The sequence below is a fragment of the Mirounga leonina genome, unplaced genomic scaffold (assembly GCF_011800145.1).
Source record: "Mirounga leonina isolate KUSES-001 unplaced genomic scaffold, KU_Mleo_1.0 Mir_174, whole genome shotgun sequence".
In the NCBI taxonomy this organism is placed as follows: domain Eukaryota; kingdom Metazoa; phylum Chordata; class Mammalia; order Carnivora; family Phocidae; genus Mirounga; species Mirounga leonina.
In genome coordinates, this window is record NW_023270451.1 from 76,428,326 (window position 1) to 76,443,847 (window position 15,522).

Sequence of the window (15,522 nt, forward strand, 5' to 3'; positions counted from 1 at the left end):
AGGAGGGAAGGAGGAGGAAGAAGTGGGAGGGAGGAGGGAGGGGGAGGGGGGAAGTAGGGAGGGAAGAGGGAAAGAGAGAGAAATGAGAAGGGGGTAAGAGAGGAAGGGGAGGAAGGTGAGGTGGGGGTATGGAGGGGGAGAGGACCAGGGAGTGGGGAGGAGGGAGGGGGGAGAGGAGAGGAGGGGAGGAGGCCAGAAGCCGCAGGAGGGAGGGAAGATGCCTCCCTCGTAGGCTGGGAAAGCAACATTAGCCTGGACTGAGAAAGGAACGCTTTCCCAAGTCCCCCGAGTCCCCGGAGTCCCTGGCTGGATGACGCGCAGCTCAAGCCAGCTTGAAAAGGTAACAGGAGACAGGAGCTCTCCTAAGGGCCTACCGCAGCTGTGAAGTGTCAACGGAGCCCCTCTTTGAGTGATCACTGCCTTCTCCCTCACTGTAAAATCTTGTTCTCTGAAATCCTAGGCTCTTGGAACCTTTGCTGTTTGAAATTATATTGGTGCCCATGAAAGAGCCCTCTCTTCCAGAGAACCGGAGTCCTGACGACACAGAGACGCGGCCTCAGTTTACCAAGCGCACTGCTTCGGATGCGGGGTTTCGGAACACAAGCTCCCCATTTATTTCACTTCCATGGCTTCTGAGGAAAGAGGCCCCCGAGGCCGCTCTGCAATTCAGACCTGACGCAGACCCTGGACACACAAGCCACTGTGCCAAGGACACTCTGCTTCACGTATGATCCCATCTCAACACCACCCGACTGCTCCAAGTCCCCTCTTGCCCTTGCTTTGGGGTTCCCCGCGTGTGGCCTGGCCTCCCACATGGCAACGAACCAGTCAGCCCAACAGCCTGCAGGTCCTCCCGGGTGCCCTGGTCTGACGGGGCCAGGACACAGTGTTTTAGCCTCTGCTAGGCTGAAAGAGCAAGACGTGGGTCACCCTATTTTTAAGCTTTGGCACTGTGCCACCGAGTGCCCTGCGCCACGAGACAACTTATCTTACTTGCGGCTGGCTCTCCGTGACCCCGTGAGACCAACTTCCCCCAGGGCAACCCAAGGCAGCGAGAAGACCCGTCCGGCCACCAGGGCGCTGCGGCCCTGGGAGCGGGGGGGGGGGGGGGGGGGCCGGCCGTGGCCGCCTGCTCGGAAGCGGAGGCCCCCAGCGGACTGCGGGGATCTGGGTGATGTGCAGGCCGGGGAGGCAGGGTCGGCTGGCACTCACCTGGCTAAGATTGAGAGGCTGCTGCTGGAAATGCGGTCCCGGCCGCGGCTGCCGGTATGCGTTGGCTCCGGAAGAGCTCCCTGAAGAGTGACCGCTGCTGGAGGTCACGTTGCTGGAGGACTTGGACTTGTAGGACGAGTGCTGACTGGTGTTGACTGTGTGGGGAAGAGCCATGGGTCACAGACTGGTCACAGGCCCTCCACTGCCCGGAAGACCCTGCCCCTCTAGGAAAACAAGGGTGGTCTTCCAGGAAGGAGGAGCATGTTCCTGAGACCGGCCCATCAACATCAGCCTCATCTCCCCAAGACCCAGCTGAGAGTCTGCCCAGACTCTGGACTGGCTCCCTGGGGCTTTGGCCCGTCCCACCGGTTGAGAGCAGGTCCCAGCTCGCTGGACTTTAGAATTTCTGTCTGGGGACACTGAAAAGCACAAGGAGGTAACAGAGGAAAGGAGGAGAGGTCTCTGTAACTCTTCGGGCCCCGTCCAGGGCTGTCTGCCGAGATCCAGAGACGCAGTGACAGATGAGCAGGGTACAGATAACAGAGCCTCAGGAAAAGGACCACACACGTCCTGAGGAAAAAACAACCTATGGTCGCTAGGATAAAATGGGCAAGGCTGGGGTAGAGGACGCTAAGCATGAACGAGGCACACATCACAATGAGCAGGCCCTTGACGTAACTGGGTTGGATCAATTCTATTACAAATCCCAAGGGGATGAAATCAAAGTCAAAGAGGAGACGGCTGGGGCCAGCAAGAGAGAACACTGATTAATTGCTGAGGGAGAGAAACATGAAGAGTGAAGGTCTGGGAAACCGGACACTAGGGGTGCACACTGAAGTCCACGGGGAGCCTCCCTGCCCCACAGGTCGCAGCCCCCCTCCAGGAAAGGGAGAGCGGTCTCATTGGGGAGGGAGCCAGTGGGTCCTCACAGAGACCCCCAATCTGACCGTGCATTGGCACATGGGGGTCCTCCCATCCCACCCACTAAATTAGAACCCCATGGTGGGGTGCCTGGAAATCTGTATTAGCAATAAGCACCCCAGGAGAGAGCCCGCCAGGCCCAGGCATACGGAGCTGTGCAAAAGCCAAACTGAGTCAGACTCTCAAAGGCCCTCCGAAACCAGGAGGGTGGAGGGCTTTGGGGGACCCACTGCCGGGTAAGGGATGGTAGAAGTGCAAATGTGGGCTATTGGCAGAGCTTTGGGGTCTCCCCTTCACTCGGCCACAGTGTTACTGGGATGGAGCTGGAGTCCTTGTTGCTCTGTATCAGGTCCCAAACTGTGCTTGCTGTCTGGGCCCCAGCTGGTGATACTGTCTCTCAGCTATTTCAATTCTCTGGGCATTCTGTGGTAATTACATTCAAGGGAGAAAGAAAGCTTGAGCTCAAGGTATCCACAGCCTGAGTCTGCAAGAGGTTAGGAGTTTTAGATGAGATGGTGTGACAGAGCCCAGTATGTGCTTGCTATCATCACTGCGGGGACAGGGAATGGGGACTGGGTCAGAGCAGGGGGCCCCCAAATAAGGGAGGGGATCCTGCAGGGGACCAAGAGATGAAGAGAATCATTTCCTCCTGCTGACATGAATAAAGTGCTAAGGGTGGCAGAAGGCAAGTGCTGAAGGTCAAGCTCCTGAGGTGTGGCCTGGAGCCACGAGGGACATTCTCTGGTCAAGCCCTGCCCAGCTGCTCTCAAGGATCCGCCACCCTGGGAACAGCCCTTGGCTCCCAAGGTAGCCCCCAGTGGTCCTGTCTGCACCAGGTGAGTGGGAGGGTGCTCCCAAGTATGGGTGGGATGCGGAGCCAGACTCCTGCGAGGTCCAGCCTCATGGCCTCGGTTGAGTTAGTTAACCGCTCTGTGCTTCCACTTTCGTATCTGGGCAACTGGGAGAATAATGGTAACCACATACAGGGTCGTCCTGAGGTTTATATGAGTTAACGTATATGGAACGCTCAGTATCCGTCACGTGTTATGCTCTTAAAAGCATCAGCTGTGTTAGCTATTGGTAATGTCTTCGTTATTGAGCCCTGTCCCCTGGCTAAAGCTGATGCTCAAGGAACAGGTGTCCACTCCAAGCTGGGACAACCAAGTCCTGTCTCATGGAAATGGGAAACTGGGCGCCTGGGAGTCGCTGGGTCAGGGTGAAGCAGTGCTCCAGGAAGCAGGCATCGGGCCACCAGTGGCCCAGGTCCTGGGAATTCTGGTTCCTGCCCAGCCTAGGACATGGTTGTTGAACTTTTCCCTCAGCCTTCTTAATTCCTTCCAATAAATTATGTGTCTTAAGGCAGCAGAGAGTTCTTTCTGTTGCCTTCCCAAAGAACATCAACTAACCCAGGAGACCTGAGAAGGTGATGTGAGAAATCCCCAAAGCTCCTTCCCGAACTGAGAACCACAGGAGGGGTGAATTCTGCGAGAAAACGGACTGTGGCCTGCTCAGCATTCATGCTGACTTGAGCCCAGGGAACACCTGGGAGCTCCAGCTGGGGTGGGGGTGGCGCTGCAACCAGGTCACACCTTGGCCTCTCTGGGCCAAGTGCGCACCAGGACGCTGAGGAAGGCTGCTTTCCTGATGTTTCTGAGCCTAGGATGATTTTGTAGCGAATGGTATATATTAGTGTTGACGAACACCACAGGCTGGGGACGCGCAGGCACCAGAATGAAGTTCCTTCCTGCCTCTTACGTGTCACCAGGAAGACTGTGCAGCATGTCCTCACAGGGGAAAATAGAGCTCTCTTCACGGCGGAAAATTACACCACGGGCTTCCCCCAGAGAGAGCAGCACTTGGCTGCTTTAGAACCAGCAGCCTTACCGCAGAGAATGACTTTCCCCCCCTTTTCTCCTTTTCGGTCAGAAATATCCCTCAGAGACTCTCAGCCGTTCAGAAATCACACAGTTCTTGCGGAAAGGCCGTGGGGAAAGCGCTCAGAGCGGCCCCCTGCCCACGCGCAATGGGCCGACGGTGGAGGTGGTTCATGTGACCCGAAAGGCGGGAAGTGCGGGCTTCACCAAGCTGTCCTCTCCTGCCTTTGTGGTTTCCAGACGCAACACTGCTGCTATGCTGACAAAGCCGGCCCTCAGTCCCTTTGCCTGCCTTCCCTAGGGGCCGGACTAGGTGGCCTTGAAGCTTCAGTAACTCTCCCCACAGCTGTGTTGCTGTCCATGGAAAGGCACCAGCACCAAAGCCCAACAGAACTCCAAGCTGCAAGATTTCTAACCTGCGGAAATCTGGCCACTCTCTCCCACTGATTTAAGCGGCCAAGAAAAATTTAGCACCAGCCACCCTTAAAAAAGTTAATTCCTAGATGACCTCAAGAAGATCTAGCTTGAGCCAATTCTTATAAACCATTATCCATATTTTAAAGGGGTCATTACTGTTACAGAGTTCCCCCGAGGTGTCTCGGAACAGGGGCGTTCTTTTTTTTTTTAAGATTTTTTATTTATTTATTTGACAGAGAGAGAGACAGCGAGAGCGGGAACACAAGCAGGGGGAGAGGGAGAGGGAGAAGCAGGCTTCCCGCGGAGCAGGGAGCCCGATGCGGGGCTCGATCCCAGGACCCTGGGATCATGACCTGAGCCGAAGGCAGATGCCCAACGACTGAGCCACCCAGGCGCCCCCAGGGGCGTTCTTGATGTAACAAAACTCATGGTCTTGCGCCGTAGGTCTCAATCCCTGATCTAAAAATCCTTGGAGGCACACGTTTTTGAAATTCAGGATTTCAGATTTTAGAAAGGTTCAACGTATTAGGTTACACCCAGCAGAACCTTGAGCACCACCTTGTAATCAAAGCCAGGAAGGTTTCTGCTCCAAAACCCAAGGATATTTTACTAAGCGGCACAAATGCCTATGACAAAGAGACTGTGAACGGCCCCTTGCTAGTTCAGGTCAGGCTTCACTACCACCACCGAGTTTGCTGTAAACTTAAAATTTGATTTCGGAAGGTTTTTTTTTTAAACTTAAAAAAAAAATTATTTGAGAGAGCGCACACATGCGCGCCAGCAAGTGGGGGGAGGGACAGAGGGAGAAGCAGACTCCCCGCTGAGCTGGGAGCCCCACAGGATCATGACCTGAACCCAAGGCAGATGCTTAGCCGACTGAACCACCCAGGTGCCCCGGTTTTTGGAGTTTTTAAGACTGCAGATGAGGAAGGACTATCTCCTCTTCCTGATCAATAAAAGGGCCGGGCTTCCTTAAGGGTTTCGACAACATAGTCTTGAGACCTTTACTGTTAATTAAGCAGGACAGCCCGTTACACCCAGCTCTGTGCACCGCAGGCTGCAATCTTTTTTTTTAAGATTTTATTTTTTTAAGTCATCTCTACGCCCAACATGGGGCTCGAACTCACAACCCCGAGATCAAGAGTCGCACACTTTTCTGACTGAGCCAGCTGCAATTTAAGCCAGCACGTGGAGGGCTTCCTGAAGACTTGAGGGTACATGGCAATAAAAATTTAAAGGGTGAATTTCCAGATCCTGATTTTGCAAATGTTATCTTTTCCTGAATAGATTCACCAGCACTAGCGTCTATTGGTTTTCCTTTCCCACCTTCTCTCTCACATCCACGTGTCTCCCATTGCTTCTCACTCTCTGGGAAGTTAACATGGTGCACCACCTCAAGGTGTGAAAAAGATGACCAGCTCCCAAGGGACGGACAGTCCCTTGCTAGCAAAGCCAGGCCATCTTGGGTAAGAACAACTCAAGGCTGTCCAGTCTTATCGTATTCAGGCTACAGATGCTTTGGAAAGTCCCTACTCTATCCGTCCATTCACGAAACAAAATTCAGAGGTGAGGTGGCTGTTACAGGGAAGCCAGTTCTGACAGACGTGAATCAGCTTGGCTGCCTGGCTGATGACAAGGAGTGGCTGCTCATGAGGGGACAAGGCAGTGTCCCCACGTATTGGATGAGTTGACTCTGTAGCTCTGAGGTTTTGACACACATATTCAAAGTACTTCAACAGTGACACAACATATAACATGACAAAAATGATATCCTTTGCCAATATTTAAACTTAAAAACGTGCAATGGATATAGTGTTAAACAATTACTTAAGGGATATATGAGCAGAAAAGTATGAGGGCCCCTGCTCTAAGGAGTCCTGTCTCCTGGGTGAACAGCTTTGTTTGCCTTACCGGTTCTAGAGAGTATCCCTTCCTGCCAAGGTTTCTACTGAAACCCTTGCCTGGTAAGAGAAAGAAGGTTCTGGAAAGAGATGTCCTTGTGTCCCACACTATGTGGGCTCGCCTATGGCACTGGGCTAGAAAAGTCCCTAAAGACCCCATCCTGAATTCTGCTCTTCACCCTCAGGTCACTCTCAGCGGCAGAACCTGAATGGCCCATGCCTAGTGGGTCTTACGTGTGGTGACCACCCCAAGAAGGTTCCAAGGTCTCCTGCAGCAGGTGACACAGACGGGGGTCCTTCCTGATGAATAGCTCCCTGAATCTAAACAAAATCTTCTTTGGCAGTTTGTACGTCTTTCCTCCTAAATAGTGCTATCGTGAAGGTGCTGTCTGCCTTGGATGGGCTGGTGATGGTTTGTGCAGAAAAGCAGATGGCTTCCGGTTTACTCCCTAAATTCTTCCACTGGTGAGCATGAACAAGGGAGTCACTGAAGAGGTACTACCAAATCTGGGGGGAGCCACTAAGTGTATTTGGAAGGTTACGCTCTCAGCCTTTATTCTAGAGTCTAGGCCTTCACAGAATGGAAGGACTCCTTTTACTCAAGCAGCATGTGAGGAGACAAGCACACTCGCTATGACCTCTCCTCCCAACAGTGAGCTCTGAGGGGATGCCGAGGTAAGCCTACGTCACCTTCACCTGCCAACACTCGGAGAAGGTTCTTTCCACACAGGAAGCTGTTCAACTCGGTCAGGATCTCCCTAAGCCAGGTGTCATCCCAGACCAGCAAATAGGGAGCTGGGTGGCTTTTATTTCATATTTTTTATCAACCTAGTCAGTGGGAGAGCCGCTGTCAAGTCAGCAAGGTATTCATTACAGAAATAAAAAAGTTAAAACACTGCTTATACAACGTGATGTTAAGCGGAATCCTACCCTGGCTACTTGAGCGAAATCCTTGGGTAAGGAGCTACAATAACCCGGGGCTCATTAGCTCTCACACAACACAACAAGAAAACCAGCATGCAGAGAGGCAGAGAGGTGTTCCTGGCCTCCCCCGGCCCCCAATTACCTGGCACCAGACTATCACATTCCACCAACACTTCGCTGGCCTGGGTTTTCAGGGGTGGCACGATGATCGTTCGGGGGTTCCCAGGGCAGTGGTTCTCCAGGCTCCCCTTAGTGTCAAAGGTGTTGGTGTGGTGCCCAGCACGGTGCTGCACGGAGTAGGGGCTGGTGTTGCTGGAGGAGTCAGAGTAGGGAGAGTCGTGGACCGTGACACAGCTGATGACGTTTTTTCTCTGCTTGGAGACGGTGCTGAAAACGGAAAGGGAGAAATCAGAATCGTGAGGCGGCTGTGAAGTGAGACAGCAAGCAGCATTCCAGAACTGGCTGTGTGAGAAGCCCCCTCTCGGTGCTCTGAGACAGGGGAGGGGAGACTAGGCACACAAGCATCACCCGTCCAACCAGCAGCGGGGGGACATGTGAAGACAGGAGAAAGGGGCTGGAGCTGGGCCCACAGGTGCTTCTGGAACCAGGGGAGATGCTTCCAGGTGGCCCTGGGCTCTCCCCCTGCAGCAGAGCTCAGCATACCTGCAGGGGAGGCACCTGTAGCCCACAGCTGTGTGGCAGTCCCTTTGAGTCACCAGGAGGGGACATCTCAGTAAGCAGAGAAAGCCCAGCGAGACCCCACAGCCTGAGGCCCTGGTCTGGGAGGGGCGCGCCCATCAGCTTAGGCTCAGGGCCTGGGAGATCAGCGAACTCAAGCAGGAGGGAGCGAAACATCCAAGAGGAAGCAGGATGCAGAGAGAGGGGTGGATGAAGAGCGAGGCCCTGAGAGGCTGACCACACACAACACGGTTCAGACATGCTGGGAGAGAGAGATCGGGAGCTGGACGGGACACCCTCAGCCACGTCTGTGCTGTGGGGTATTATGTGTGATGATGGCGCAGGCCACCCAGACGTCTGAGAGTCCCCTTCGCAGGGGGAGGCCTGGCCCCCCGAAGCTTCCCCCCAGCCAGGGCCAAGGACCAGGGAGGGGACGGCATTGTGTCTAGGGGAGGTCAGAAGGGCCCCCACGGGGATGATGCCTACAAGAGAGTTGCTCAGAATCTCTTTTCCTCCTGTATCTGAGACTTCGTTCTACGCTCATTGGGAGGAACGAGCTCTGGATGGCTTGTGGCCAGCGCATTTTCTTTCCTGAGATATTTATGTTGGTGCGGCTCCTCTGGGAACCAATTCTGTCTGCCTCCAGGACAGGCTGGTGGAATGATGGATATGGAATTTGCTTATTGTGAAGGTTTTAAAAATGGATTTGCATCTATTTTTGTATATTGATCATCTATTTTTAAGAAATATCGACTGCCTACATAAGATGGTCAGTTTCCAACTAATTTGCTAAAAGAAGCAGCTGCTATTTATGGAGCGCCTAATGGAACCACAACCCCCCTCCCCCAGGTGTCTCGCTGAAGGTCACGCGGCCAGTCACAGGCCAGACTCTTTCCAAGATAGATCTCTGCCACCCTAAGGGCAGCAGAGCAGTGGGCAAGCTCGAGAGCCCTGGAAAGCCGGTTAAGTGGAAGGACCTACAAAAGGCTGGAGGGGCTGGGAGGTGAGCCTGCAGAAGGTCTGAACCCCCTTGCTCCCCAAAGCCTGGCACCACTGACATCTGGGCTGAATAATTCTTCCAGCGGCTGCACATTTTGTCCTTCTTGCTGTAGGGTAGAAGGTCCCTCCCTAACCATGTCTGTGGCTCAGAATATGGGCCCTGTAGCCAGAGGCCCACCTTCAGCACCTGCTGGTTGTGTGGCCTTGGGCAACTAGATACTCAACCTCTGAGTGGCTGTCTCCTTATCGGTCAAACGTGGATAACGACGGTACCTCCATACATAGGCTGACTTTGAGAAGCGAGAACACACACGGAAGTGCTTTGAAGAGTGTCTGACGTGTAGTGAGCGTATAAAAGTTAGCTGCTATTATCATTGTTACTGGTCGTGTTACCTCCTTTAACATGTGAAAACAGGTTTGCCAAAACAGATCCAGGCAAAGTGGATTCTATCAAGGTATGGATTTGATGGAGAAGTTTCTAGTCTATGAATAAACCAGAAGACTGATATGAAAGAAATGAAAACTCATTAGATATCTTGGAGATCTGTGGTAGGTGCTATGGGGAATTCCTGTTCAAAGAGATATAATACATGCCTCTGCCCTCGAGGTGATTAAAATTTCAGTGGGGGACTGTATAAAAACATGACAAGTTAAACAGTAAAAGCTTTAAAATAATCGGTTAAAGAGAATAATGGATGTCACAAAGCCTTCTATGATGAACTGTCAAATAAGTTGTACTGATGACAATTGTTAGGGACTCAAAGGAAGGTGAGGAATGGATTGACTGCATATATTTACAGCTCTTCACATTCACTTTGATAAAATAGATACCTTTTAATTAATAAAGACCTATGCTTCCCACTTGTAACAGTTGAAATACAAAAAACCCATACGCTTTTTCCTCAAAAAGCTACACACAGAATTACCCTAGGACCCAGCAATGCCCCTCCTAGGTACTCGTGCAAAGGATCGGAGTGGGGACTCAGATACTCGTACGCCAGTGTTCACAGCAGCATTATGCACAACAGCCCAAAGGTGGACTTAACCTAGGGCTCCTCTCTCCCCCCATGCATACACCATCACAAAACGGTCCCCAGGACCAGGGGAAGAGGCCCCCGAGGCTGTGACTCCCTACAGCGCCCAGTTCCGGAGGGGTTGCGGGGAAATGTGCTGCCCTGTCCTTCACTCTCAGCTTCTGCCACAGCCAGGTCTGTGTAACTAACCCACATACACAGCGGCGCAGTCTGCGGGTGGTTGACCCCACATGAAGAACAGAGGTTGGCTTCCAAATGTGTCTAGGTGTTCTAGTCCTGGCTCCACTGTCCATTCACTGGTGTGACCCTGGACAGTGGCCTGGATATTAGTGTGACCCTGGACGTCCCTCCACTTCCAGCCTGCTTTGAAATCTATTAGGGAAAGTGGCATGAAAGGATCCTACTGGGAGGGTCCCATAAAGGATTTGGTTTACTCCTAATTTAGAGAGGAAATAAATGTCTACAGTAAGTGTACCTTACATGTAGACCCAGACCTGGCCAATTCCTGCCGACCACATCTTCCTCAGGTTCTGAGTTGTTTAGGAAATGAGCAAATTAAACATATACATACACACAGCCCAGCTGTAATAAAATTCAAATTTGGAAATTGTGGAGAAGCTTCAGCTCAGTGTGAATAAGAATCTAAACATACAATGGGCCACTTTGTGAATAAGTGAGCTTCTGGTCACCAAAGGACGGCTTGCTAGTAAGAGTCTTGCAACAGTTGACAGCTTAGTTTGGACGACCTGTGAGAAGTTAGGGCTATCTCCTGATGAAAACCCAACAGGTAGTGAGCCTTTCCTCCAGAGGCTGAGGATCCTGCATGTCAGTGTCTTAATATCTATCAAGGAGTGTAGGATAAAACCTCTATGAACAGTTCATGGGTCCCATCCTTTGTTTTCAGAGCTTATCATGCCTAATGAGCAAAGAGGTAACAACACAGTCCAGGGCTAATTTACCTATCTTTTTGGATTTGCCTGTGACAGGTGGAAAAGGCGAATTAATTTGATGGCTCTGTTTTTAATCTCTTCTACTGTTAAAAATCTCTGTGCTCTGCCCGAATACACTATGCAGATTCAATAACAAATGGGAAGCTGTTAAATGAGTCACTTTAAAATGAGCACACATTTGACATTACTGCTACAGATTCTTCTGGCTCGTATGTATTGACTCTACTGGGATTCATTCCACTACAGTGTCTAATTATTATTGATAGTTTATCAATCTCATTATGAACTGGGTAATGGAACTGAGACAGAGAGAGAGGAGTAGAACGAGAAATATTTCCTTAAGTGTCCTCGGCAGAACACCGCTTCTGAGTAAAGAACAAAGCGTCCAGAGTTCACAAATTGCTTTGTGTTGTCATGGCGATAGCTGATTTTCATCATTTTAAAATGATGGAAAGAAATAAAGAGCTTGGAAGTACAGAAACCAGCCCCGATGGAGGAAACCCTGCTGGAGGAGTGGACACGAGCCTGTGACTCCTGCCCTGTAGGGCCCTACCTGGAATGTGTTTCTGATTTCTTTTTGCCAATCTCAGTCAACCCCATCCTTCAAGACGGGGGTCAAAACTCATCTCCACCAATCAACTTTGTATGTGACTTCCTTCACTGCTCTGATTCCATAGCCAATGCTGTATGTGAGAAACACCACTCTTTTCTTACTACAACACTGATTAATAACCATAGGCAACATTTACTGGATGCACAACTACTGGTCAAAGTGTTTCGTAGACACGGTCCCCCCGATCCTCACTGCAAGACTGGGCAGTAAAGAGCATTACACTACTGACTGTAAGAATATTTAACAGGAGATCCACCACCCTCTTAACAAAAGTAAGTATACGGTACAGTGTTGCTGACTACAGGTGTAGGTATTGCTTAACTCAAACCACTGGTGAGGGAAATCCCACTGCTTGATTCTACGAACTCGACTATTTTAGAAATCTCGTGTTGAGAGGTTTTTTGCATATTGCAGAATTTCCCTCTCTTTAAGGCTGACTAGCATTCCACTGTGTGCTCCGCTTTCTTTACTCACTCGTCTGTCCACTCATCTGATGGACACACCTTGGCTGTTGCGAATAATGCCGTGATGAACGTGGGAGTACAGTTATCTCTTCGGTCCTGGTTTCACTCGTTTGGATAAACACTTAGAAGTGAGACTGCTGGATCAATGGTAGCTCTATTTTTAATTTTTCTGAGGGACCTCCATACTGTTTCTCATAGTAGCTGCACCAGTTCGCATTCCATTCCCGCCAACGGTGCGCAAGGGCTCTAATCTCCCCATATTCTCGTCCACACCTTCTTATCTTTTGTTCTTTTGATAACAGCTGTGCTGACAGGTATAAGGGGATACTGTGGTTTTGATTTGTGTTTCCCTGATCATGAGTGATGCTGAGGAGTTTTTCATATAGCTGTTGGCCACTTATGAATCTTCTGTTAAGAAATAGCTATTCAATCCTTAGCCTGCTTTGTAGTCAGGTTATGTTTCTTTGCTGTTGAGTTATCCTGAGCTTGCACTCACTGAATCACTGTGCCGTATCGTTTCCGTTAACCTCCCCCTTCCTACCCACAAGCAGTGAAAACGTTAACTAACTGTAACTCCTCCTTCTGGTTCCGGTGCCAGGGGTCTTCCCTAAGAACGGGGCACGGGGCTGTGCACAGGGACGGCTGTCTCAGCTGATGGACGTGACATCTGCTGTCCCCCCCAACCTTCACGGGGGATGCGTATGGCTCGTCGTCCTGCTCCCCTCCCCCTCCACCCAATTAGAAATACGCGGCTCAGTGCCCTGAGCCTTGTGAGGAGAGGGGCCAAAAGCCGATGCCTCCAGGCCAATGTGCTCCTTCCGATGTGGTATACAGCTCCCAATTTAAAGCCATGAGTGAGAAAAAATCTACATTTTAAATTTGGTGCATACATTCTATTTAAGTTCTATTATCCACCCAGTGTGATATCTGCCTGTATGTCTCTCTCTCTCACACATGTACATATCGCCAGGAGGACTGTCGTACATGACGATCTTCTAGAGAAATCCGAAGCAAGGCATGGAAGGAGCCCACCCCCACCGCCCCGCTGCAGAAGCGCTTGTTCTTTCTTCTTCCAGCTCTGTCCGCAATCCAGCGGCTGAGCACCGCTCTGCCCTGTGGTGCCAGGCCCTTTCCCGCCCCCTCTCCCTCTGCCCCGCGGAGCTGCGCTGTGTCAGCGACGGCTCTGGAATGTGCTGCAGCATCAGGACAGGCTGCTGGGCATAGTGTCTCTTCTTCAAAACACAGCCCCTTCACCACTCTACTCAACCCGCAGGCGTGTTCTGAAGGAACAAAGGAGGATGTGAAGAGGAGGCGGTGGAGTCAGCTTGACCAGCCATCCTTCCGTCTCCCGAGAGGAGTCAAGATGCTTGAACTCTCCTTCAGCCCTGGGGTATACTGCAACTTAACACTGCAGAACAACAAAGCCCCCTCAGATGATACCGTGTGCCAGGCTCCCGTTTCTTCACTCAGGCTTACAAACCAGGAGCGGACGGAAGGAGTGACGGGGTTGCAGGTGGCCGGCCATGGACACGGGGTCCGCCTGGAGTCGACTTGGCCCGTGTAATCCTAAAGGAGCGTGTTGCCCTCTGGGAAGCAGATGTCCACTTTTCCAGGCCCAAGTCTTTTGAGCAGCAGTTTATCAGTGTCCTGACTATGCCTTTTAAAGAGAGTAATTGCTCGAGATTTTCAATGTAGTATAAAGAAGAACATGAAGGGTCAGATATTTTTTACAAAACCATTTTAAGAGTGATCCCTGTTTAAAATACCGAGTGATGGGGCACCTGGATGGCTCAGTCGTTAGGCGTCTGCCTTCAGCTCAGGTCATGATCCCAGGGTCCTGGAATCGAGCCCCACATCGGGCTCCCTGCTCGGCGGGAAGCCTGCTTCTCCCTCTCCCACTCCCCCTGCTTGTGTTCCCGCTCTCGCTGTGTCTCTGTCAAATAAATAAATAAAATCTTAAAAAAAAAAAATACCGAGTGATATGAATGAATCAACTTTCTTAAAGTTTACATTTTGGCAACCCTGGCGGTGGTACTCAGGAGCGGCTACTCACACGTGCCAAGTGAGGCCAAAAGTAGCTGTGCCCCACGTCTTCCAGAAATATCCAGGTAATTAAGTGAACGAATAAATGAGTGAATAAGAACACTGGACAAAATGGTTTCTACCTGGTCAGTTGACAAGAGCCGCTTTGGTGACGCACTTTAAAAATTACCCCCATGCCCAGAGGTCGTGTGGTACTGCCTCTGAAGGACAGTTTCAGTGCAAGGCCGGGTTGGCAAAGGGTCTGAATAATAAGACATGGACCAATAAACTTGGTCCGAGGAGATTTCAAGGGAGAGAAGATGGCTTATTCAGCACAGTCAGGTGCTCCTCTAATCAAAATCATTTTATAAATATTTAAAATAGGACTCGTTCTACGACCTCATCCTGGGCGACCCAGAAAAATACCAGTTTGGTTTTTCTATCTTTAGACCAATTCTCCAGCCATGCCCACAGGGCCCCCTATTCCAACAGCAACTCACTGAGGAAAAGCAGGTGGCGGGGTTTTGTTGACCTCCTCACTTTAAAGCATCTTCTCGAAGAATGAGAAGAGCTGACTTCTACCCTCTTGCTGACTAATGCGTGGCACCAGGTCGGGGCTCGGTGAACAGACTGTGGACGTGACCGTGTGAGAGCATGGTGGTGGCCGGAGGAGGGGGCAGGACAGAGTTTATCTTTGTCAAACTCATGACTGAAGAGAAATCAGTTATTTTTGCTAATAATCAAGACTGCCGTGTTTTCAATGGCAGGGGACCCGATTCCCGATTCTGTTACTTAGAATCTTCATCAATCGGGGCTGAGTCACCTACCCTTCCTGGGTCTTAGCTTCCTCACCTATCAAATGGGAGAACTACTTGCCTTGTACCCCCCATCAAATGATGCACAGGACAGTGCAAATGAGAACACTCAGTGAAGGTTTGTCAGGACCCCCCTCCCCTTTAATCTGCTCTCCCCAGCCTGCCCCTCATGCTCTGGGGTCCTCCTCACAAAGTAGGAGCTGCTGACCATCCTTCTGCTCCGGCAACGAACAGCGCCAAATATCGGGGGTCAGGTATCTCCTGAAGCGGACCACCCTCACTGAAGGGGAGACCCTCCAATCCCCTTTCCATTCTGAAATCCCTGTGGTCCTTGCCTCGCACTTGCCCTTGAATCAGCTGCCCCTCTGTGCTCTGGATCCTGCCAGCCTACCTCTGAGGCTCCAGCTCTCCCACCCACCTCGCTGGAATTCGCAATTTCACCCTCTCTCCTATTTATCTACACCCTTTAGACCTCTGACCTCTATTTCCTCAAGCTATTTTCCCTTTGAACATCCACAGTACTCTGCTGGTTTTTATGGGGCTGGTATTCCATTTTGTGTTATGATTTGTACAAGTCGTATCTCGCTTATTACCCTGCAAACCTCCTGAGGACAGAGACTGTCTACCTTATTTATGTAACACCTGCAGTGCCTAGCATAGTATCTCACGCTGGCGGGGCCAATAAATATTTACTGTGT

General features: G+C 51.1%; 1 protein-coding gene across 3 annotated transcripts in view; it reads right to left on the reverse strand.

The window, feature by feature from the left end:
- HIPK2 (homeodomain interacting protein kinase 2) overlaps positions 1 to 15,522 on the reverse strand; it is a 177,324-nt gene that overhangs the window by 10,109 nt on the left and 151,693 nt on the right. For all 3 annotated transcript variants that reach the window (XM_035021213.1, XM_035021215.1, XM_035021214.1), the window contains exons 13-14: positions 7,392 to 7,636; positions 1,213 to 1,367 (exon numbers count right to left, since the gene is read on the reverse strand). In XM_035021213.1, the coding sequence (XP_034877104.1) occupies positions 1,213 to 1,367; positions 7,392 to 7,636 (400 nt within the window). The remainder of the gene's footprint in view (positions 1 to 1,212; positions 1,368 to 7,391; positions 7,637 to 15,522) is intronic.